This window comes from Osmerus mordax, chromosome 8 (assembly GCF_038355195.1).
Source record: "Osmerus mordax isolate fOsmMor3 chromosome 8, fOsmMor3.pri, whole genome shotgun sequence".
NCBI lineage: Eukaryota > Metazoa > Chordata > Actinopteri > Osmeriformes > Osmeridae > Osmerus > Osmerus mordax.
Genome location: NC_090057.1, coordinates 3,038,653 through 3,062,648, shown reverse-complemented (window position 1 = coordinate 3,062,648; position 23,996 = coordinate 3,038,653). Strand labels below are relative to the sequence as shown.

General features: G+C 48.6%; 2 protein-coding genes across 3 annotated transcripts in view; one reads left to right on the top strand and one right to left on the bottom strand.

Moving 5' to 3' along the window:
• Window positions 1-17,366, bottom strand: part of atad2b (ATPase family AAA domain containing 2B) — a 54,416-nt gene extending 37,050 nt beyond the window's left edge. The window contains exons 1-22 of the mRNA XM_067241400.1: window positions 17,205-17,366; window positions 15,672-15,832; window positions 15,500-15,531; window positions 15,256-15,403; window positions 15,038-15,134; window positions 14,710-14,842; window positions 14,458-14,610; window positions 14,277-14,352; window positions 14,071-14,172; window positions 13,723-13,834; window positions 13,478-13,593; window positions 13,183-13,357; window positions 12,988-13,076; window positions 12,247-12,406; window positions 11,283-11,373; window positions 10,797-11,108; window positions 9,985-10,126; window positions 9,173-9,359; window positions 8,351-8,536; window positions 3,053-3,188; window positions 1,189-1,385; window positions 879-1,038 (exon numbers count right to left, since the gene is read on the bottom strand). Of these exons, the coding sequence (XP_067097501.1) occupies window positions 879-1,038; window positions 1,189-1,385; window positions 3,053-3,188; window positions 8,351-8,536; window positions 9,173-9,359; window positions 9,985-10,126; window positions 10,797-11,108; window positions 11,283-11,373; window positions 12,247-12,406; window positions 12,988-13,076; window positions 13,183-13,357; window positions 13,478-13,593; window positions 13,723-13,834; window positions 14,071-14,172; window positions 14,277-14,352; window positions 14,458-14,610; window positions 14,710-14,842; window positions 15,038-15,134; window positions 15,256-15,403; window positions 15,500-15,531; window positions 15,672-15,832; window positions 17,205-17,306 (3,067 nt within the window). The 5' untranslated portion in view covers window positions 17,307-17,366. The remainder of the gene's footprint in view (window positions 1-878; window positions 1,039-1,188; window positions 1,386-3,052; window positions 3,189-8,350; window positions 8,537-9,172; window positions 9,360-9,984; window positions 10,127-10,796; window positions 11,109-11,282; window positions 11,374-12,246; window positions 12,407-12,987; window positions 13,077-13,182; window positions 13,358-13,477; window positions 13,594-13,722; window positions 13,835-14,070; window positions 14,173-14,276; window positions 14,353-14,457; window positions 14,611-14,709; window positions 14,843-15,037; window positions 15,135-15,255; window positions 15,404-15,499; window positions 15,532-15,671; window positions 15,833-17,204) is intronic.
• A 1,095-nt stretch (window positions 17,367-18,461) lies between these two features.
• ubxn2a (UBX domain protein 2A) lies at window positions 18,462-22,978 on the top strand. 2 transcript variants are annotated; one of them, XM_067241927.1, is made up of 7 exons: window positions 18,462-18,543; window positions 18,982-19,039; window positions 19,282-19,406; window positions 19,821-19,930; window positions 20,345-20,482; window positions 21,185-21,346; window positions 22,117-22,978. In XM_067241927.1, the coding sequence occupies exons 1-7, from the start codon at window positions 18,520-18,522 to the stop codon at window positions 22,298-22,300; spliced, it is 801 nt and encodes a 266-aa protein (XP_067098028.1). In that variant the 5' UTR covers window positions 18,462-18,519; the 3' UTR covers window positions 22,301-22,978. The 2 variants fall into 2 exon arrangements, with proteins under 2 accessions (XP_067098028.1, XP_067098029.1); XM_067241928.1 differs by lacking the exon at window positions 18,462-18,543 and having other exon boundaries at window positions 18,990-19,039; window positions 19,289-19,406.
• The last annotated feature ends 1,018 nt before the right edge of the window (window positions 22,979-23,996 follow it).

Genomic DNA, 23,996 nt, shown 5'->3' with positions numbered 1-23,996 from the left:
TTATTACACCGGCTAATTGCATTTCTCCCCTTTGTAGCGTCATTTGCAGACCCTGCATTCATACAAATGACCCAGGCCTCTGCCTGCAAACACATAGATACTGTTATTGATTTGTGCCGGCTGTCAAAAGGCATCTCTGTGAAGTCTCTCTTTAGAGGTGCATCAGGTTGGTCCTGGGGAGAGAGTGCGAGAGCAGCACACTGAGAAAGAAAATTCCTTTTTAATTGAACGGTCTGAAGTGGGGCAACAATACCGCTTTCAACAAGCGCAGGAGGCAAAGTTATTCAATTCTGAGTGAAAATAGCTTCTGTTTTGATTCCTGAGCCCCTGAACTTCTCTTTTTATTTACATGGTTTCTGCGCACGGTGAATTATTCATGGCTTTGAATGAGCAGACCAGTACACACACACACACACACACGCTCTCACACATTCCATTCCCCATGTACACAGGCTTTTTAAATATGCATGTTAATAGATTGACAGTTGTGTGTAAGCAGAAGCATCAATCCTGACAGTGTGTCATCATCATCATCTGCTGTTGCAAGTCCAGGTGAAGCTAACAGGTACATTGTAACGAGCAGGCAACTTTGCTGAAGAAGAAGCAAGGAAACGTCATAGGAGCCCACTTAATTCAATTTGAATCTAAAGTTGAAGATGTAAAATTGTTTTTTTCTATAATTACACCACCTAGGAGATCTTTTCATAAATGATAATATGAAAAGATCAGAAGTATGTCAACTTGCATAACTCCTCCGCCTAATTGGCAATCAAATGGTGAATTACAATATCTAGCATACATCATGCATCTAAGTTCAACAGCACTAAACACTTAGGGGTTATAAAGCTGAGAGTGTGTGTGTGTGTGTGTGTCCTCACCGCTAGGGTCCTTGTCAGGATTGTACTCTAACGCGTTGCTGACGATGAGGTCGATGTCAAACAGGAAGTCCTTGGCCGTCAGGTACTTGTGAGTGTCGATTTTGGTCATGACAGCGGACAAGTCCATGGGCTGGCCAATCACCTCCAAGTAATCTGACACCTGACACGCAAAGAGGAGGGGGGGGATCAGGAAGAGAGTCAATTCACCTGACAACCAGTCATCCACCTCCAACTAATCCGACAGCGGCGAGCGAGGATGAGAATGCCAATTCCGATATGCGTGCGGTTGTCTCCCCCTCTCTCTCCCTACCTCCTCGATGTCGACCGGCTTGCTGAAGATGTTGAAGCGCTTGTCGGTGGCGAGGCGCTTGGTGACGTCCCTGAGGAAGAGGCGGAGCTCCCGGAGGGTGTTCTCCTCCTGCTCCGCCAACCGGCTCTGCTCCTCCGGGGACAGAACCCTGGGCCCCGGGGTCGCAGCCACCGCCAGCCTCTCCTCTCCACACACACCTGCTGGGTACAGGAACACGTGGGGGTCAAACACACACACACACACAGCCCCTTAAGCTACACAAAACGACAACTTTGGCGAGAGACAGGAGTTTGTTCGAGGTTAAGTGAGATAAAGAGCATAGTCTGTGCATGTGTTTGAATCCACACACACAGCAGGTTGTCAGTAGAGCCTAGCGAACAGTCAACACCTCTTAACATCACAGGACTAGCGTGGCGATGGGCCGGCTAGGATCTCTCCGACAGCACACCTCTGCTGCCTCCTAATAAACACCCCCACCATCAATAACCGTCTCCATCCTCATTGTGAAAAGACAGAAGCCCACAGAGGGTAGCCTCAACTCCATGCAAGAATAATATCCAGTACTTATCAACATCCAACCTATCCTCCAGCTTCCTCTTCTCTATCCCCCAGCCACCAAGCCCTGCCTCCAGGCGCCTGCCAACACGGCTAGCCTCAGATCCACATTCACAATGGCCACTGTGCTGTGTAATAGCTGGCTACCAGTCATGGGAGCCGTGAGTCTAATTAGAGCTAATGGCTGAGAGCTAATTCAGCAGCTAGCTAGCGTCCAGTTCCCTCCGGCCTCCTGTTGGAAGATGGGGCTGCTGTTTTATTCAGTGGGACCCTGAAGAGTGTGGAGCGGGAGTACCAGGGACCCCTGCCTCGCATCAAGGAGGATTCCTGGATCGGAGCTTTGGGAGGGATTTCCATTTGAAAGGCCTCTGCTGCCAGAGCCCTGGCAGACAGCTCCCTCACACTGAGCTGGGACTCAGAGCACAGGGGGGGGCGGGGGGGGTTGATGGGTGTCCATGGGGGGGACGACACGGAGGTGAAGGGGTGTGAATGGAGGAAGAGAGAGAAGCAGAGGAGATGAGGGAGAGAGAGAGGCAGGGGTGGTGGGATGAGGGGGAGAGAGTGAGGGAGAGGCAGGGGTGGTGGGATGAGGGGGAGAGAGTGAGGGAGAGGCAGGGGTGGTGGGATGAGGGGGAGAGAGTGAGGGAGAGGCAGGGGTGGTGGGATGAGGGGATGAGTGAGGGAGAGAGGCAGGGGTGGTGGGATGAGGGGATGAGTGAGGGAGAGAGGCAGGGGTGGTGGGATGAGGGGATGAGTGAGGGAGAGAGGCAGGGGTGGTGGGATGAGGGGATAAGTGAGGGGTGGTGGGATGAGGGGATGAGTGAGGGGTGATGGGATGAGGGGGAGAGGATGTATGCAGGGGATGTATGGGGGAAGAAGGCTGCAGGGAGGAGAAAGACTGACGGCTAGCTACAGACTTGCTGTCCTAATCCTCAAGCATGTCGAAAAGGTTCCTTTGGTAATCCTGTCCTTCAGAGAAAAGGGAAATCTAACCATTAAAGTGAAAGTTCACGTAACTAGATTCAGAAGAGAGAAATTATGGAAAAATTCATGAATCTCTTCCCTGCTTGCAGCTGACAGGGTCAGGTTAAAAAGGAGGATGATCAGGACAACCATCAGGCAATGCTGCCCTCTAGGCTTCACACTATATAAAAACCATCAGCTACGGAGACAAGAGTGTGTGTGTGTGTGTGTTGGTGCAGTGTGTAAGCGTGTAGCCTGCTTATTAGGGTGTTTGTTGTGTGGTTGTCAGAGTGTGTCTGCTGTGTGCTCGTCAGAGGGCCAGCCTGCTGGTGTTGCTGTGCAGTACCTGGGCTTCTCCTGCGGGGCGGCGCTCTGGAAGCCTGGTCCAACAGCAGCTCAGAGAAGAACCTCCTCCTGTCCTCCTGTCCTGGGGGAGACAGACTCACCACCTCCCCGTAGCTCTGCTGGAACATACTCCTCACCTGAACAACAACAACAACAACAACAACATCATGAGAGGCAGTAAACATTGACTGACTGTCAATAGTGACCATCTGATAGATGGAGGGTGGAAGAGAAAACAAAACAATCTTCCGTGGATAGTTTGTTTTGTTATTTCTTTTCACCTATAAAAAATATATACCAAAAAAACAAAATACACAAAAAAAAATAACCTTGGAGGATTCAACATGCAGCTCCCATTGTATTTATGGAAAGCCAAGACAAACCCAATATCAATATTCTGACAGTGAAAAATGCTGAATTTCATATGAGGGATAAGTGGAAAGAAACCAAGTACTGTGCCATGAAGCGAATCAATGGAGTTTTGATATCGACCTGCACCAGCTTGTCCATATATGTGTGTGTGTGCTACATCTGGACTCATGGGGAGCAGTTCGTTCTGGTCTGCTAACTTAAAGAAGGTATGTCTGCAACAGTCCTTCCAAAGCCTCCATCCTCCCCACCTATGTCTGTCTACCAAACATGAAGAAAGGGCTTTGCGAGGCACTGCCATGGTTTGAATAAGTCTGAGTCCAGTCTCTAGTGCTGAACAGACAAGCACCCTTGCAACAAGGTTCTGCAAGGGTTAGGGTTTTTTAATATGTATTATTCTGTTTGTTTAGCCTTGTCCTGGTTTGACTGCTAATCTCTGTCTCTAGCCTGGAGTTTAAACACAAGAGAAGGCGAAGTAGGATTCCTGCGGTGTACAATGAAATGCTGTGCGTTTACTGTTTTTGTGCGTTTGCGTGTTCTGGTGTGTGTATGTGTGCCTCCACATCAGAAGGGCTGTTTGTAGGCCTGCAGTATTGATGAGGTGTGATATCTGACGCTGCAGAGGAATCAAATGGAAAGAGGCTGTGTTGGTGACGACGGGCACCAGCCCTCACACACAACCAGGGGCAGCAGCATGGCGAGGCCTTGACATTGTGGTAAAAATACAACAGCACTGACAATTATTAACGGGCCTTAGAGGGTTCCACGGCCCCTCCAGCAGGGTCACTATGACGACTCGCTCATCCAACAGAACACCTGCTCCTTCCTTTGATGGGCACTGGTACCCTGACCGCCACACAGCCACGTGTGAGAGATTCACTGAGAATGACCTTTTTTTCTTTTTTCTTTACTTCATCCGTTCCATTAGGAAAAGAAGAAAATAGCCTTCATCCGTCTGTGGTTGTGCATCACTGACCCGGCTGTGCTTGCAGCAGCATCTCTCCAGGTGTGCTTGGCGGTTGGAGGAGCAGCCGGGGGGCAGGGGTCAGAGGTCAACCTCACAAGCCTAGCCCCAGATTGGCCCTGAGAGACGGCATCCGGCTGCTGACCTAGCGCCCCACTCCTCCCATCTGTCTCTCACATCGATTCTCCCCCCACCCCAAGATGAGTTTGTTTTCTCGCTCCTTTCATCTCCCTCTGTTCTGGCTCTTTCGCGCCCCCATTTCTGGACCCCTCAACAGGAGACGCATGAAAGAGGGGATCGAGGGACGAACCGGAGGAAAACTTTGTGCGTGTGCAGCACTAACGATTTTCCTGTGTCCTGATCAACGCTCCGGGCCTGAGGGAGGGAGACACAGAGGTAGGGAAGGAGGGATGGATGGCTGGCTGGAGAAGAGGAAGGTCCCACCGGCTAGAGATCAGTGGAGCTCACCGCTACAGCAACAACGCCAAACTGGGGCCAGCGCTCCATTGGTAGAATAACAAATCCACTAGTCGGTAGGGGACTAGAAACATCACAATAAAATCCTCCCTCTCTTCATTGTGCCATCTCCTACCAGTTCAGAATGCCCAGAACCTCTCAGGAGGTGAAGGTAACACAAAAGAAAGACTGAAAGAAGGCCAGATGGATCAATAAACAAGTGGAAAAAGTTAAGTGTCCCTGTTTGAGGAGCAGATTCAGTAGGCTGCTGGTGAGAGCTGGAGTTATTGCTCAATTGAATTGAATCTTTAATCTGCCCTTGAAAGTGGCCAATTACCTAAAATCCATCCTAAATCATGTCAGTGTGAATAGAGTGCCTTCAAGCCTATCTGAGCTCCAAAATCACTCTTCATTTCACACTCTCACAAACTCAGACAGAGACTGGCACGTCCGTGCAGGATGACACTGCCTTTGTTGACAAGATAACATGCAATGCCAACTGACAGGAGAGAGGTTCTATCAACTCAGCTGCTCCTTGCACACTGCATCAGTCTGGCCCTTCTCATCAGTGTAGAAATGGCAAGTGACCAGTCATAGGGGTTTAATCAGTTTGAATACGGACTCTTTTTTGAAGCCACCCAAAGGTTTAAGTCACACAGAGCTGTTTTCATCCAACTAATCCCATTCCTGCTGAGCTGGCAAAGGTGGAGATGTAGCATGTGTCCCGGTAGCAGAGGGTGTGGCTCCATGGAGGGGGTCCTGGCAGAGGGTCCTGGCAGAGGTTCTGACCACCCTGGCTCTGGAGCCCAGCTCACAACAGGTTGGGAGCAGGTTCAGAGGCCCTTACAGATCTCTCGCCACCCAATGCTTCCACAGCCTTCCACCCACAGCCCACCCACAGCCCGGCACAGATGCTGTTTTCACGGGCACAAATCCCTGACGTGTGCAGGGGAGAATGGCAGCTGGAACCACCTGGAACATTCCGCTCCCCCCCCCCCCCCTTCTTCCATCTATCGTCTGTGTCTGTAGTTCTTCAATCGGATCTGGGACGGAGGAGGGGAGGAGGGGGGGGAGAGGATAGAAGGGGGGGGAGCGTTTCTGGGGATCTGTGATTTTGGCAGAAGGACCACCTCTCCCTTTCTGGGTGCTGAGAGGACATCTGCCACCAGCGCTGATGCCAGGATGACACAACACCCATTTAAATAGAATGTTCCAGACCATAGGCTAGCCCACCGGGGGGGGGGATAAACTAAGCCTCCATCTCTGGAAGCTCTCATCACCGCCAAGAAAAGCTTCTTTACTTCTTAGCAACACAATGGAAGTGACCAGGTTTGAGTGTCTATTTAACAGCCTGGCCGCACTGTCTGCAGACTCAAACCTACATTCTGCGCCCCCCCAAAAAAAGAAAACCACTACTTCAGTCTCATTTATTCCACCTCATCCTAATGGGTACAAGCACACTCACTGGGGGCTTTCTTGCAGGTCCTGTACGAGTGCAGCTTTCAGAAGCTCTGCTAATGTTAAAACCTCTACAAATTCAACAAACGGCTCATTTGCTCTGCAAATGTAGTTTCTCTCTGCAAATGTAGTTTCTCTCTGAATGTTGCAACCTCTGCATTCTAGCCCAGACCCTCCACTCCACTGTCTGACGTGCCTCTCCTGCACACACCTCCTGGAGGCTGTTCCCATCTCACAACTCTCCAGCACTCTCCTAACTCCTCCAACTTCCAACCAGGTTTGAGTAGTTTGGCTCTCTGCATTTAAGTGCTCAATGTTTTATTATCAAGTTAAGCCATCGACCCGAGTTTCCACGGAGACATGGAGGACCCCTTGCCGTGTGTGAGTGCATGAGCAATCCCCCCTGGGCAGAGGGAGTGTGTTACCCCCCTGCTCTGTGTGTGTGTGTGTGTGTGTGTGTGTGTGTGAGAGAGAGAAATAGCAAGCACGCACCTAATGCTCACATTGATTCTGCTGCTCTAGCGGAGCAGAGAATATATTTGATTGCGACACGTTTCCACAGGCAAGACAGCGAGCGACACCCACCTGACAGAAACAAACCTATACCCCAACCTCAGTGAGGTCCAATCAATATCATGCCACCTCCTCCTGTACGTTCAAGGATGGTAGAAGACAACCGGGTCAATGCAGAGAAGGGCAGATGCTGTGAAGGGTCTGTGATCAGTTCAAAAAGGAATCAATCTTCAATACATTTAGAAGCGACATCCGTGTGTTTGAGGTCAGCCAAAGATGTGGGTTGGATTCAGTGCATCAATCCCAGAGTGTAGTCCAGAATAACAACACATATAAGAGAAGCGCTCTCACAGAGAACAGCTGTGACTGGTCAGCTGCCCAGGCCAGGCCACCTGTCAAGATGAAGGGTTTAAATGAAGGGACTGCTTCCTTTTATGGTTAATCCCTTCGAAGCGCACTTGACCACACAAGTTAATATTGCTGTGTTGAGGTTGCCGGCTCAGATATGGTGAAACATCTCGACGATGATCCGAGCATTAGGGAAGCTTTACAAAGTGGCAGATGCTGTGTGTGTGTGTGTGCTTACCCCTCAAAGCATAGCACAAGACAAGAGGGAGAGATCAAGAGAAAGCGGTCTGTTGCTCTGGCCTCCAGTGTTGTCTGTCCTAATGAAGGGGACTGCGGGGAGAGCTTTGCCCCAGGAGCAGCCATCCTGGACCTGGGCCTCCATCACCCTGGACCTGGGCCTCCATCAGAGACACAGCACCCACACTCACCTCCCAGCACTCCCACTCACCTCCCGGCACTCCCACACACCTCCCAGCACTCCCACACACACACACTCACCTCCCAGCACTCCCACACACACCTCCCAGCAGTCACACACTCACCTCCCAGCACTCCCACTCACCTCCCAGCACTCCCCCACACACACACACTCACCTCCCGGCACTCCCACACACCTCCCAGCACTCCCACACACACACACTCACCTCCCAGCACTCCCACACACACCTCCCAGCAGTCACACACTCACCTCCCAGCACTCCCACTCACCTCCCAGCACTCCCACACACTCACCTCCCAGCACTCCCACACACACCTCCCAGCACTCCCCCACACACACCTCCCAGCACTCACACACTCACCTCCCAGCACTCCCCCACACACACCTCCCAGCACTCCCCCACACACACCTCCCAGCACTCACACACTCACCTCCCAGCACTCCCCCACACACACCTCCCAGCACTCCCACACACACACACCCTCTGCTGGTAGAGTGGGAGGGTTAATTAATGGATGCACTTGGGAAAATGCCACCCCCCTCTTCATGCCGCCCTAGGCAGCTGCCTATGTCGCCTATAGGAAGGACCGGCCCTGCACACACAACACCAAACACACTTCCAAGCACTCACACACACCAATCCCACACCTCAAAGCATGATCACACACAACTCCCTGATCCCTAAATAAACAAAGAAGGGAGATGTGACAGCGAACTATGAACACTCTCAGTATGTGTGTGTGTGTCCTCACCTCCTCTGGTAGCTGTGTGTAGCTGGACTCTGCGGTGGCGAGGATGAGGATGGGCGTGAAGGAGGGCACGTCCTGGAGCAGGGTGAGGAAGGTGCTCTTCACAGTGTCGCTGATCACCTCCCACCAATCAGAGATGTGCGGCATGAACACCACACTGGGCACGCTCCGACGAGCCTCGCGGAACACCTGGACACAGAGACGCACTTCAACAACACACACTGGCAGCTGGGAAGGCTAAGTATCAGTGCCTGTCAGACACGTAATATGAAGTACACACATAACACACTCATAAAACACACTCTAGAGTGTGTTTTATGAGTGTGTGTTATGAGCAGGCCCAAACGTAATACGCAGATTTTTTGTACATTTTCTGCGGTTAGTCACTGAAAATCTGCGGAATTCCGCTAGCCTTCCTGTTCTTATGTCGGAGCGACCGAAGATGTTCCACAACAGTTTGACGCCGAATATGGTCAATTGAATGTTGACAGACTCTTACTGTCATTTTGGTGGATAAGTGCTTCTTTTTCAATTCTTAGCATTTTTGGCTAACGTTTTAATAATAGAGACGTAATATGAGTCGAAAAGTTTATTTACATTTTGCCTCAGACCAATGCCTTCTACTTGAAAATCCGCGGGTTTTCGTCGGAATTCTGCGCCCACGTATTACGTTTGGGCCTGGTTATGAGTGTGTGTGTGTGTGTGTGAGTGTGTGTGTGCGCGTGTGCGTGTGTGCGAGTGTGTGTGTGTGAGTGTGTGTGTGTGAGTGTGTGTGTGCGCGTGTGTGTGTGTGTGTGAGTGAGAGTGTGTGTGTGTGTGTTGTACCTGAGCGCAGGACTCCTCGGGGGTCTTGGCGCTGACAGAGTAGAGCGTGGGCAGGTCCAGGCAGTGCACAGACAGCTTGTCCAGGTGGTGCAGCAGGGCAGGGGCCAGGTGAGAGGTCTGGCCTGAGCCTGGGGGCCCGGAGAGGAGCAGGCGGGGACGGAACGCCGTGGGCTGGAGCAGGGCTGACCTGGGAGAGACACACACACACACACACAGGTCACGCCGTGGGCTGGAGCAGGGCTGACCTGGGAGACACACACACAGGTCAGTCAACAGGGTTCGCTTGTTCACTGCACACAGCCTTGCACACACTGTCCATATCTCCCATCCATTTGATACATGACGATGATGGGTTGTAAAACGATCCTGTCATGTCCTACTGAAGGATGTCGGATTAATATGACACACGGACGTCACTTCGCAGTACCCTTTTATCATTCTGGCGGATAAGCAGCCTTTTACGTTAATGTGGATTTGATCAGGAACATTCATCATCTCTTTTCTACACTGATGACAGCTCTTCAATGATCATTGATAAATGATTTCATGACGGAGTCACTCCACTCCACCACTCTGCCCACAAGATGGCACTGACGCAATAGAGCGAGGACTGCGTCGAGCTCCACGCTGTAACAGTTATTAGGCCTTCAGGGTTCAGGAATATAGCAATACTGGTTTTGACCAGCACTGAGTGACAACAGAATCTAATTCATCTGGATTACAAAGATGCTGATTTCTGTCTGTCTGTGTGTGTGTGTGTGTGGAGGAGAGGCCTGGAGGTGTTAGGGTTCCTGGGTGGAGTGCAGACTCACGTGCTGAAGTGAAGGAAGGGTCTGTGAGATGCTGTGGAGGGGGAGGGTCTCTGTGGGGATCCTGGGTGGAAGTCGTAGATGGAGCTGGTTCCTTCCTCATTGTCCTCGTCGCTGTACAACTCCTCCTCTAGCAGCTGATTATCTACTGGAGTCAGGAGAGAGAACACAAGTTAAGGGGGTGGGGGTGTGTGTGAGTGTCTTTGCAGCAACAAAAACAACTTTCTCAATCCCAGGTAACAAACTATGTCCTCCCAATTGAATTATTTTATAACTACCCATAGAGGTGAAATTGCCCCCCCAAAAATAGATAAAATAATGACTTAGAGGGAAATGTCATAGGCTGGCTATTAGAGAGATTTGCCAGGGTGGTAAATTAAAGTCATTAAGTAGCAAATGAGATAGAATTCCCCTAAGAAATGTCCCACTGGCCATGAGCCGTTCCACAGCTAATGTACCAAACTTCATAAACGTGAGTAGAATTAGCTCAGTGCTGCAGAGCGGTGGCATGTTCACGCCATCGCTCCTCAGCAGACCTCGCCTAGCTCCACACTCTACTAGAGAGCCTGAGGGCAGAGTGGCACAAGTCTCCAAACACAGCCTCTCTTAAAGAGGACAGAGAGGAGTGATGGAGGACTGTGGTCAGGCCCTGCATCCTGTCGCTCAGCGTCAGACTGATGCGCAGAGCGAGCCGTCAGGCCCTGCGTCCTGTCGCTCAGCCCTGGTCAGAGTGAGAGGAGAGACGGAGGATCGAGGACAGACTAGTGGATGCAGGGGGGACCAGGAAGAAGAGACCAGGCCAGGCCCAGGTTTACCGTGCGAGTCGTCTCTGTCTCCTTGCTCGGCATGGGGGAAGACGCGGAACAGGGCCCCCAGGATATCAGCCAGGGCCCCGGCCAGCAGGGGCCTCAGGGCAGGGCTCAGAGCCCGGCCCGGGGGGGCCAGGGCCCTCTGGGAGGCAGGGATGATGGCCCTCAGGGCCCTGCTGAAGTCCTGAGGGCCCAGGACGATGGAGGACACGTCCAGCTGCAGCTTGACGCTGCTGCCGTAGATCTGGGGGTAGCGGCGCCGCAGCGAAGCCAGCGCCGCCTCCGTGCAAAGTGCTTTGATGTCTGCTCCGCAGTATCCTGGGGAGACCAAGGGCTTCGGGTGGTTATCACGAACAGAACAGACATGGATGCCTGACAACCGGTGAACCCTGGTGATATCTACACCTCCAGGTGTGGTAACACCCCCCCCACCCCACCCCCACCCCACAACTGAAAAGGAAAGCGGATATCCTTCCATCTGTCACGTCTTACCAACACATTTCTCTGCCAGCTCCTCTACAAACGGCTCTGCCAGTCTGGGGTTCCAGTCCCGCGTGTGGATGTCTAGGATTTGTTTTCTTGCCTGAAGCGATAGAAAGAAAATTTAGAAACTCAGAGGGGGGGGGGGGGGAAATGAGATGAACCACACGACCCAGCTGTTCAGCTGATCAATGAATCCGAGTGCTGGGGTGGGACTAGAGCCTGCAACCCTCCCGCCCCACAGTGAGGGTGAATACTCTGGACCTGGATTATCTGGGGTCTGCTGCCGGGGTGAACCGACGATGGCACAGAGATCGGGCTTTGATTACCCGCAATCTCACTGTGAGGACGGACTGCAGGAGGCAGCCAATTAGACAGGACTCTGCGGGAGGAGAAACGTGTGGGGCACTGCTGGACTAAAGGATCATTCTCCCACGCACTCGCACACACACACACCTTCTTGGTCGATACACAGAACTCGGAATGAATCTTCCACAAACTCCCTTCGTTCAGTGAATGTTTGTGTTGTCTACATGCGCACCACAGGCCCAAAAACACAAGCACGGTCTCCAGAGCCTCACTAATAGCTGGAGGGCTGTGGATACTTATGCCTTACAGGGGGGAAACCGCTGCGTGTCTACAAGCACAACACCTATTCTCAATACGGCTCCAGCTGGGGGTGTGAACGTGCGCTCTGCTCTCCCACTAAATGGAATGCAGTGGAGGAGGCCCAAGGGAGGGGCTCATGCAAGAAAACACAACATTACTAGTAGTAAGTGCCGCCCCCCCCCCCCCCGTGGCACTGTTGTGGTGCTTCTGTTGCCCTCCCCCGTACAACACGACGACGAGAACTGCAAATGTCCTGTGGCCATTAAAACTGCCTGACATCCCCCCCCTCCCCGTGAGCACATCCTCCAGACGCCAGACCCCGAGCTGCCTGGCGGCGTGACCTCCACCCCTCCACCGCTTCCCTCACCTTTTTGTCGGGCAGGTTGAACAGAAACTCCCGGTCAAAACGCCCGGGTCTCCTGAGTGCAGGGTCGATAGAGTCAAGTCTGTTAGTAGCACCGATGACCACTATCTCTCCTCGGCTGTCCAACCCGTCCATCAGGGCCAGCAGCGTGGACACGATTGAACTAGGGAGAGACGGACGGGTGGGGTGAGAGGAGGTACGACAGCGTGTTACGATCAAGCACGTGTTCCAATTGGAGAGAAATAGCAGGCATGGTTAGTTAGGGGTGGGGGGGGGGAAATGTATTCACATTTGAATCGCGATTCAGTCTTCTAGTGATTCACATTGATTCAGAAATGTTAAAAATGTATTATTGTTATTATTTTTTGCGTATTTTTGTATTGTATTATTTATATTTTTATAATTTTTTAGGATTCAAAATCGCGAACAGATTTTTTTATTGATTCGTGATCCCAATAATCGATTCGAACCGCATTGTGAGATACCAAACGATTCCCACCCCTATGGTTAGTACGGTTGTATGTTTGCTATAATAAACTAAACACTGAGCGCTCGGGTGAGTTAATGAACCGTGCGGTAGTGTGAGGATCCGGGCCCTCACCCGGGCCTAGGGTGACCCGTCCCGCTTTGCGTTGGATCGCACAGCATTTTCAATATGAGACGTGCAGGACAAGGGGTGAAAATGCTGTGTGATCCAACGCAAAGCAGGACGGGTAGTCACCCCACCTAGGCCCTCTGCCTTACCTGTGGATTTGGTCCTGTCTGCTGGAACGCACTGGGGCCAGCCCATCGATCTCATCAAAGAAGATGATGGAGGGTCTCATTAGATACGCCTAAGAGAGGAAGGATACGCAGCCGTCACAACCTCTCACACAGTCAACACTTAAGATGATGTGTCTAGTCTAGTAATCCCCCCCCAGAGTATTTCCATTGGCTAACCTGGTCAAAAAGAAGGCGCAGCTGTCGCTCTGATTCGCCGACCCACTTGCTGAGGCAGTCAGCTCCTTTCCTCATGAAGAAAGACACCTTCTTGTCGCCCTGGCTGCATTCGTTAGCCAGTGCTCGCGCTACCAGTGTCTTCCCTGTTCCCGGGGGCCCATAGAACAGACACCCTCTACAGGGCAGAGTCAGGAAGAGAGGAGGAAGGGGGGTGGAGGGGTCAAATGTGGGGTTATCACACAAATATAGCCAATAAGACAACATATGGTGCTTGGAACAGAAATGTAGTACTTACCTTGGCGGCTGAATCTTGAACTTCTCAAAGACCTCTGGGTAGAGCAGAGGGAACACCACCATCTCTTTCAGAGACTGGATGTGGTTACTGAGGCCACCCACGCTGTCAAACTTCACCTGGGGAGAGAAGTAACGCGTGAGCTTACAACACAAACACAAAGTGGCCATCTGGTTTGTGAGTGACTTGTGTGAAGCAGCCCTGTTGGAGAGAGAAAGCACGGCAGGGTCTGGACCCTTTGCCCTCACCGAGTTGTCCAGGTTCATGGGGTCTACGTCTGCCAGGCTGGCGCCCACCTTCGCCCTGTCCCGCAGCACCCCGCTAGCCAGATCCTCTGCCCGCAGGTTCACAGGTAAACACCTGCAGAGGCAGGAAGAGCACAGGTTACAGGTTGAGAGAGAGAGAGACAGAGAGAGAGAGACAAGGAGAGAGACAAGAGGGAGAGACGGACAGGGAGACAGACAGAGAGAGACAGACAGGGAGAGACAGACAGGGAGACAGACAGGGAGACAGACAGGGAGACAGAGAAAGAGCAAGAGAGACAGAGAGAAAGAGACTGGCAGACAGTCAGGCGTCAGAAGGAGGTGAGATGTCACCTGTTTCTGGCCCGGGTCATGCTCTTGCTCTTCCTCCTCTCAAACCTCTCTTCGTCAGAAGACGAGGTGGTGTCGCTGCTATGGATGGCGTGCTTCTTCACTCTGTGACAGAAATGAGCCGACAGCACCGTCAACACAGTGTGTTGACAACACCCATCTCACGCAGTAGATTCTACAGAAAAAGATTCCCAAGATCGCCGTCTTACCTTATATGGCTTCTTCTGGCAGGTGATCTGTGGGTGTCGAACACAGACGGGTTGCTCTGCTTCCTGTTCACTGGCTCTGAATAGAAATCCCAGTGGGGTTTAGGAATGTGATTTCATGAATTCTGTAGATCTAGGAATTTGTTGTTACATCCAGAGTTTGGGAAGATGATTTTGTGTTTACCAATAGGGGGCGCCTCGTATCGCTGAACTGTCTTGCGCTGCCTCAGGTTGTAGGGCCGATCGTCCCCCTCTCCAGCCTCCTCGGCTTCATCTCCTTCATCATCCTCGTCATCCTCATCATCGTCCTCCGCCTCCTCTTCCTCCTCGTGGGACTCTTGAGCCGCCAGACCAAACGTAAGGAAGGTTACCTTAATGCCAGCGTAAATAAAACATAGATCTCTTTCTTTACCGACAACAAACATAAAAGACTGACCTTCCGTCCCCTCCTCCTCTTCCTCCTCTTCCTCATCCGTCTTGCTCAGGACTTTGTGGTGCGTCTGCATGCTGAAGGTGTTCCTGCGCATCGCTTTCCTCCTCTTCACCCGGGAATACATGTCCATATTTTCCTAAAGGAATGGGTCATCAGATGCAGCTACAATCATGTCTTCCATCGCGCCCCACTGTCTCTAATCCATGACGCGTGACTGAAGGGGGTCTAGCGTTTCATATCAAATGGTCGTAGGAATCCCTTGGAGTGGGGGGGGGGGGGGGGGGGGGGGGTTATGGCTAAAGGCTTTGCACGCGTGCAGTGCCAGACTCACCACCTCTGTGTCGGTCCACATCCGGAGTCTCTCCACCTCCCGGCTCTGCCTGATACTGCTGATGTTGTCCATCTCCTGCAGAACGGCCTCGGCGGTACTGAGACACGGACGCACAGTGACACAACCGGTTCACAACGTTGCTCACGAACAGGGGACCCTGTGGTGGAGGGTATAGGCCGAGCGTGTGGTGTGTGTGTGTGTGGTGTGTGTGTGTGTACCTGTTGACGAGCTGGTCGAACAGCAGACTCTGGTTGAGGTGTTCGAAGCGGCTCTTCTTCACTCGGCAGCTTCTCTGCAGCTCCACGTGGCCGTTCATGTGGGCGCGGTCTCCCCCTCCAGCCTCCTCTTCCCTCTGACTCTTATGGGCTGAAGGAGCACCAGGAGAGAAAAAGGCACAGGTCAGACAAGGGCTCACTTAAAACCCAACATCTGAAACAACAGTACGAAAGCTGAGAAACTGACCGTGTCCGTTCTGCAAAGTACGAGAGGATAACCTGGGGAAGAAAGAAGGATATGTGAGAATTTCAGCAGATTTTGTACAAGGCTTAGGGTAACCCCTCAACGGCACGGACAGACACATCTGAGATTCTGGACTTGAACCCACGACCCATCACAGTCCGCCTGTCCCCCTTACCTGGTACGGTAGGTGGGCCTGTCCCAGCTCACCCTCTGGCCCTTGCTCTGTGGCGAGGGGGATGTGTCGCTGGAGCTGGGCATCGACTGCCTGCGTGTTCGTTTTGAGGGCGGGGACATCCTGGGGCTTGAGGGACTGCTCACATCACTGCCCGGCTCCTTCTGAGGAAACACAAGTACAGTGCTCAGGAAAAAATCCACACAGATGGAGAGAGACACACACAAAGAGAAAGAGACAGAGACAGACACCCACACACAAAGAGAAAGAGAACCAGGGAGAGAGAGGGAACTTATTCTTGGAAAAGTGTAAGGCAACTCAGTCTTGAAGTTCTCAGTAAACTGAGAATGATATAAGACACTGAGCTAGACTTCACAGCTCCACTAAATAACATGGAGGACAGATAGCGTGTCCTTGTCCTACATGGTCTGCATCAGTCACAATTCTTTGTTGATACGACAACAAGTATGTTGTGTTGGTTTAGATTAGAACTGACTGTATATATAGAGGTTATTCTGACTGACAGTTAGGCTGGCAAGAGAGCAAGTTTTGTCTATTACACCACAGTTGTGTGGACCTCTCATTATATCAATATACCCTTCACTAACAGCTGAGACGTTTTTCAAACTATTATTGTTTGAGTGTGTTTTAAAATTAGGAGATAGTTTAATATATGTGTCTTTCATTGGAAGTTGTTGCATTCGTATGGTGTTGTGAATTGATAGTCTAACGAGCTGCCGCTAGTTCATGTTCAGAATAGTAATTGACAACTGATAGCTTTCGTTAGCTTCTACTAGCTAGCCTAGCCGGCTAACTATCAGTCAATAATATCTTACAAGTTAGTCAACGGTACTTTGCGATAAACTATTATCCAACTTAGGTAGCTAGCACTATCCATGTCCTCCATAGGATCACACCAATTCCTAAACACACACAGCTTGTAGATAGCCCCTGTCAACAACAGTCCTCGACTCACAACAATATAAACAAAAAAGTTCACCGAGTTCAACTTTCTAACTGGCTAAATAAAGGACTGTAGACAGCCAAGTGGGGGGTTAGGACTCCCTTCCCCCACAGCTATCTTCTTGCAACTAGGATATCGAATTTATTATGATGACATAAATTAACGACCAATGTCATAACGTAAAATTTCAGAATATGGCCATGTTTACTCCGGTCTTTATAATGTTTTTCAGGTTAGTGACACAATAAAGCTACAACGCGGTAGCATGCTAATTCACCCCCTTCATCCGGGACCGGCTGAGCTAGCTACAACACAAAGAGAACTCAACTTGAAGCATTCAGCTAGCTCGGTAGCAGGCCAATCCGTCAGCAGTACCAAGCAGCTAGTGCAAGTGAGAAGCTGTTTCAACAATGCATGCAATATCTTTATTATTTGTCGAATTAATTTGGTTGGTGTCAAATGCAGCAAATTTTGTTTTTTACGAATATTGAACGCGAGAAAGCTCAAACCGAGGACACGGCCAGCTAGCCAACTAGCCTAGCACTATCTAAAGAATAGAACCCGGCTCTTACATGTTCCTCAGAGTTCGGGTGATTCCTGGCAGACGACCTGGTCCTGGATGAAATAAAGGGAATACTTGGCTCAAACCGAGAGCTCTTTCTTGTGTTCACCATGATTTCTACTCGTCTTTACCGTTATTATGTCTATATATTTGTATTAAACACTGCCTCAGTGAGCACAGCATTGAGGCGCCATTTCTCTTTCTCTCTCGCTCGCTCCTGTCAGCAGGCAAACTGGCTCGCTCGCCCTCTTCCGCTTTGCTCAGCCCAAGAGCAGTGCCACAAGTTACTTCTTTTAACAGTTATATCTCTTATTGGCGGCTGACAATTTGCCATAAATTCTATAAATTGTCAACTTTGCTTTATTTCGTAATTAAGCATTCCTCGAGTTTAATACACCCCTGAGAGAACATGCGCGAGGTCACGTAGCAGGAGGGAACAGCCTTCTGATCCCTTCCATACCGCGACCGTGGCCTGGATTATGAGAACTCCCACACTTAGACTAAACGGTTGTCCTGACGACTGGATTAGACAGAAACTAATCTGTTATTATGCACATTTAAAACACAAGTCCAAGACACTCTAGATGAAACTAGGTAGGCTAGAGGGGAGGGGGGGATCACAGTGCAGTCACATTATTTCTGTAGCCTACCAATGCACACTGAGGACTTTGAGATCGTGTCAATCGGCGAGCCACGTGCGCATAAGAGGAAGTTTGTTTACATTTGAGCATCTAGGGTCCATGGCATACTGTGCAAGACCAACATAGGGATGAGTACATTGTTTTCCACAGCAATACTCAGAATCAAAACAAAAGTATTATGTGAATAATTTCGTTCGTGGGTGGGTATGGGCCCACATAATATGCGTACACACATTTGTAAATAGCAGGCGCGAGCGCGCGCACTCCCACAAGGACAGCAAACTGAAAGAAGCTCTTATAAATGCATGTGAATCGAACTGTTGTCATTGCTGTCTAGTATGTTAATAAATATATTTAGTTTTTATAAATCTAATGATCAATATTGTAAAATTGTAAAATATTATTATTTTACAATATTGATCATTAGATTTATATTTAAAAAACACAAAACATAGTACGTCTAGGCTTTATATATATAGATCGTTTTATATGGCATTGGACATATAAGACATAGCCTATATTTAACATAGTAAAATGTTCGCGCTTTATAAATTCCTTATAATATTGAACAGCGTTTTCAAAGCCCACCCATTCTGTGGCGTTCTCGGTTGAAGTGAGAAAACGGCTGCTACGTCACCAGCACCGCTTGCAAAACAAAAACTTACGCCCTTGTATCTGTAGCTCATGGAACGAATAAAACACGATCAGGTAAATGGCAGGCGTTTGCAGATTATGTATTACTATGTTTGAACATCTGCTAAATAAGTGGCGTGTCATCGCAGGTATAGGCAGTGTTTGATTTAAACTGCTTAAACTGTATTCGTTCGTTCCTGTGTACGGCTGACGTGCTTTATAAAATCTTGATGCGTGGCCTACTGCACTGCAACATGGAAACATCGTGGTTAGAATAAAATGTAATGCAGTCTATTCAGTGTGCAGCGGCTTGTTATATAGAATTGTCATACGGATTTCCTATGTGGAGGACAAGTGTATGTTTATGCTGTGAATAATTGCGTACGTAGTGTTATGATCTGTGATTACGTAATGACTCGAATGGTGAAATTTTACTCGACTTTCAAGGTTGATATGTTGATTTGTAATTGATTGAACTACAGTTTTTCATAGTAGCCTATTTCATTATTCCAGATAGTTGACAAAACATGCAAAGAAAGATTTAGAGAGAGAACGAGAAAGATGGAAATAGGTGAGTAGTCTGAGATTGTGAGTACAATGTTTCTTTTGAACAAAAAAAAGCATTATTACCTCAAATTAAAATACTGTGGTATAAGACATTATTCCTTCAATGTAACTTATAATAGATGCATTGATGATACATGGATATTATTGCTTCACAGAGACATATCAATATGTCACTGACACAACAGGTGCTCTAGATGTACTAAATAAACGTGTGAATTTAGGAAAAGGCGTCCTAATAGACTGTAGTTTCTAGTGCTGATGGCAGAGGGATGGAGGAGGAAGAGGAGGCACCTATCAGACGCAGCTTCTCTGTGGAGGATCTTCTGGATGAGGTGGAGAAGATCAGCAATGTTGCCTCAGGAAGTTCAAAGGTTAGAAAATCATACACCACCTCATTATTATTTTTTTGCTTTTTAGTTCATACCCGACACTTCCAAACCTACATTACCATTACATGAAATAATATACAGTATAGACATATGTATCTGCACAGAAGTGTGTTCTACCAGCCCTCTCTCTGTAAATTAACTGGAATCTGAAGTCTTTGTAAAGAATACATTAATGTTGTTTTAATTTCCCCCCCCCCCATCAACCACATCTAAGCTATCAGGCACAGTGAACAAAAAGAATGCTACAGTGCAACCATTGCAAATTCACACGCATCACAAGAAGTAACAGACTGCCAAGTGCTGTTTTCGGTGCCCTTGGGGAAAGCAAAACAGAATTTAGTCTAAGTGAAATATGTAATTGAGGATTTGGCATCAGCGTGGAGGTTTGTGTTTCAGGTCGAGATGGTGGTGAGGCTCTGGAAGGACGGCTTCACTGTCAACGACCAGGAGTTTCGTAGCTACTCCATACAACAGAACCAGGACTTCCTGGAAGCCATCAAACGAGGGTGAGCTCTGATACGACTCAGAAAACACTGTAGAGCCTGGACCTGTGACTGTAGACCTATCAATCAAACAATCAATTATTTACTTGTTTTAAGCGAGGGATAATCGCTCACCGTCTTAAGAGGAAAGTTGGCAGTGCCACAGACAAACACTGCAAGAGAAACTGGACGTGATTCGATATTTACATTTAGTCATTTAGAAGACGCTCTTATCCAGAGCGACTTACAGTAAGTACAGGGACATTCCCCCGAGGCAAGTAGGGTGAAGTGCCTTGCCCAGGGACACAACGTCATTTGACACGGCCAAGAATTGAACCGGCAACCTTCTGATTGGTAGACCGATTGCCTAACCGCTCAGCCATCTGACCCCATTATATTGACGCATGTTGGTGTGCTCTCTGGTGTGCGGTGTCACAGGGAGCTGCCTGTGGAGCTGGAGAGCAGGGCGGAGGAAGAGGAGCTGGAGATCAACGTAGAAGACCTGACGGAGGAGACGTACGTCCCCAAAAAGAAGACCTTCCACCCCTTCAGTGGGCGGGGCTACAGACTCGGCAGGTGAGATGCATTTACTGACAGAATGGTGTCAGGGAGGATATTTTTAACTTCAGAGGTACTTTCCACCCCAGACGGCTTCTTTTCTCTCACAGATCTGAAGCGATTGGATAGAAATGTGTTGCAGAGTTTACATATATATTATATATATGTAATATAATATTATATATATGTAATATAATATATATAGTAATATATAATGACACCTATACTCTCACGTTGCTTCCACTGCTTGAACTGACATTCGCCAACTCTGACCCGAGTTGAACTTTGATTCCTGTGTTTCGACACCCATTGGCAATTTTCTTGATGTATGACTATGTTTAGCCTTTGTTCTGCACCTCTCTTTCACCAACCGTATCTGGAGGAGGGGATCCCTCACTGAATTGCTCCTCCCAAGGTTTCTTCCATTTTTTTCTCACATTAGTTTTTCTGGGAGTTTTTCCTCGTCTGTCTTGAGGGTTTAGGTTGGTGGAGGGGCAGTTTTATGGGCGTATGCGAAACCCTTTGTGACATTGCTTGTAAAAAGGGAAATACAAATACATTTGATTTGATCTCCGGAAAGGGCAACCAATGAAATTGGAATTGAATTCTCCAAGTCATGAGACAACATTAACGAGAGTGTAATACTATTACTTACCACTAGGTGTCCATCTAGCTCAACAGTTCCCTAAAGGTGCATTATGTTCTGACCCGCTCCTATAGTGTTGCTCCCAGGGTAGTAGCAAGGTCTCCATCCATCCATGAGGATGGAGAGTCACCACCGGTTCCCATGGTGACACTCGACCATGCCCTCCCTGTCACCTCGCTGCAGATCTGGTTGGCTGACGGCAGGAGGCTGGTTCAGCGGTTCAACCTATCACATCGGTGGGTTCTGTTCTAAATATTTATGCATTCAGCTGAATTAGGTTTATTAATACTAGATAGATGCCTATGGTATAAATAGATGTTTTATCAATAGTAGGTAGCAACTGTGTAACAGTGTTTTTTAATAATGGACAGTATTTTGCATTCGTCTGTTTATAACGATTGAGATTTATGAACGTGGATAATCCACTTGAAGTAATACAATTATTTTGTATTATTAATTGTAGTTCTACATCTGTCCCAGTGTATGTTACCAACATGGACTCTGTAGGGTATCATATTGTATAATTCAAAGCTGAAGCACACATGACGGTTGGAGATGACGTCATGCTTGATCCTGGCGTGGACCAGGGTCTGAGTGCAGCACTGTGCATGTCATCCTCTGCTGCACAGGGCTGCAGAAAACATAATCTGAGAGATGGCAATGGCGTGGATCTATAAAATCCCTAGAGAGGGATTGCGTAAGATGCAGCTTTTATATAACAGGGTTAGTGGAGGGGAAAAGGCCAGAGCGCAAAGCTGGTATAAATGTGAGCAGAATCACTATAGACTTGGCTTGAGGGTAGTGAATAATAAACAGGTAGAGGACAGAGAATTTGTGTGGGTCTGAAAAAATGTTCAACGTTGCCTCAAGCAATGCTTAATTTATTATTCCCAAAAGAAAAACACCCTGTTGTATTATTATTGAACTTGTGGTAGCCCTGATACATGTGTTATTCAAATGTGTAAAACAATGACATGATACATCTGTGAAACAATGTGACCACTAGGATCAGTGACGTCCAGGACTTTGTGTCTCGCTGCCAAAGGAATGGACCCCCTTTCATACTGACGACATCACTTCCCTTCCGAGAGCTCCTGGAAGAGGAGCTGAGTCTGGAGGAGGCCGACCTGGCTCATGCCGTCATCGTCCAGAGGCCCCTGAACACACAGCCCCCCTTCGGACACTCCTGACCAATCACAATGCTCACTGAGACCTGCAATGTACACAGCTTGTCTGAGCCACTGCAAAGCACCCCGAGTCATAGCCGGCCTGGGGAACACACACACAAACACACAGGGCCCTGATATTAAACCCGTCTGCATTCATAGCAACGTTTGGGGGAAACCTTAATTTCTCTCCTCTGGTCGGTCTAGAGTGGCAATCAACATAAACACACTGCACTGTGCCTACAGACTCACACACATAAATTGCCAAGACAGAGTTTGCAACACTAAGGAAAAATCTAACCGTGGATGTCCAGGGAGACGTTCCTGTCTGTCATCTCCCACAAACTCCTCCTCACTGATGGCAAGTCTTCCAATACTGTGACTGTCACTAGAATGAGAACACACATCTGGTTATGGGGCATTTGAATTTGCTAAAATAATAAGTCGAAAGTGTGAATAGAGAAGGGGTGATATTACAGTATTCTCTTACAGTATTTTGCTATAGTAAATTTGTTTCAGAAAACTGAATGATTTGCCTAACCATTTTCATAAACCCACAAATTATTTTGTGTTGTCTGCATTTGAGATGAGAACTTTCTTGTTTGTATAAGGACGTGGCTCTATGTTATAGAACTCAGTTTAAATGTACACATTTTATTTCAAAGAAGAAACATCATACTTCACATTAAATAACTTGGAACTGTTTAACGGCACAGTATTTCTTTGAGTGCATTGTAGATAGTTTGTGCTTTGGTAGTTAATGAGAAATTATGTTAAATATGGAACAGGGTGTATAATACTGAAAGATAGGGTGAAATAGAGACTACTTCATTTTAAAGACTGCACTTTATAAAGTGTTTTTTTTCAGCTCGTGCGGTATGTGGATGCAACCTTGTCTTGGGAAGCCGAATGCCATTATCCATCTTCAATATTTAAGGAGGGAGTGGGATGCAGGCCTAGGGCCTAGTGCTGTATGCACTACAGCTATGAGCGTGGTGGTCAACGTTAGAAGGGAAAATGGTCCTATCCAACGTATCAACCGCAAGCATCTACCTTGAAAATCGAGATTGAAATTATTAGTTTACTTTGTAGAACATGTAGTGCCTGTAGCATATAGGACATGATAAGGATCTGCTTGGCTCGGCGGGGCACCCAGCGGGGGGGCTGTTAGAGAGCAAAATAGGACATATTTCCTCTGCTGCATATTTAATAAGACTAAGCATGCATGGAATAACTTGTAGCTTAACTCTTTCCTCTATCTCAAAACCCTTCCTTTTACCCTTTTTACCTTTGCAGATACATTTGCTACTACCTTTCATTTAAGCGTTCCTCTTCACGCATTACTCAGCATTACCTGAAACGTGCATGCCTGATTTCCCGATGGTCGTATTTTGGAGTAGTAATAATGTTTAGCCAGAGTTCCATGAATGTTTGGAATTTGGGAGGAAATATGAGGGTTGTTCGTCTGCCTGATCCAGGTCACCCCGACTAATAGAGGTGATTTAACGCCATACACCGGCATTTGTTTCTTGGCCAGGAATCACATTTCGCTGGATGGGTGGAAGGTGTCTACAATAGGCCAGTTTTTATTGAGAAAGTCGCAGTTAATGCACTGGTAAGTGTTTTAAATATCCATTCTTTTGTCTATAATCTGATATAGTCACGTAACTTGGAAAGCTGCAGGAAGTCATTGGTTGTGCAAAGTTGTTCAACATCTTAT

Bases quoted from the DNA above. Each gene is read 5' to 3' on its own strand.
- ubxn2a (XM_067241927.1), top strand. From the start codon at position 18,520: ATGGAACGAATAAAACACGATCAG. The intron at 19,931-20,344 runs GTGAGCTCTGAT...GCGGTGTCACAG, and splicing joins CTGGAAGCCATCAAACGAGG to GGAGCTGCCTGTGGAGCTGG. The intron at 20,483-21,184 runs GTGAGATGCATT...CCGCTCCTATAG, and splicing joins CGGGGCTACAGACTCGGCAG to TGTTGCTCCCAGGGTAGTAG.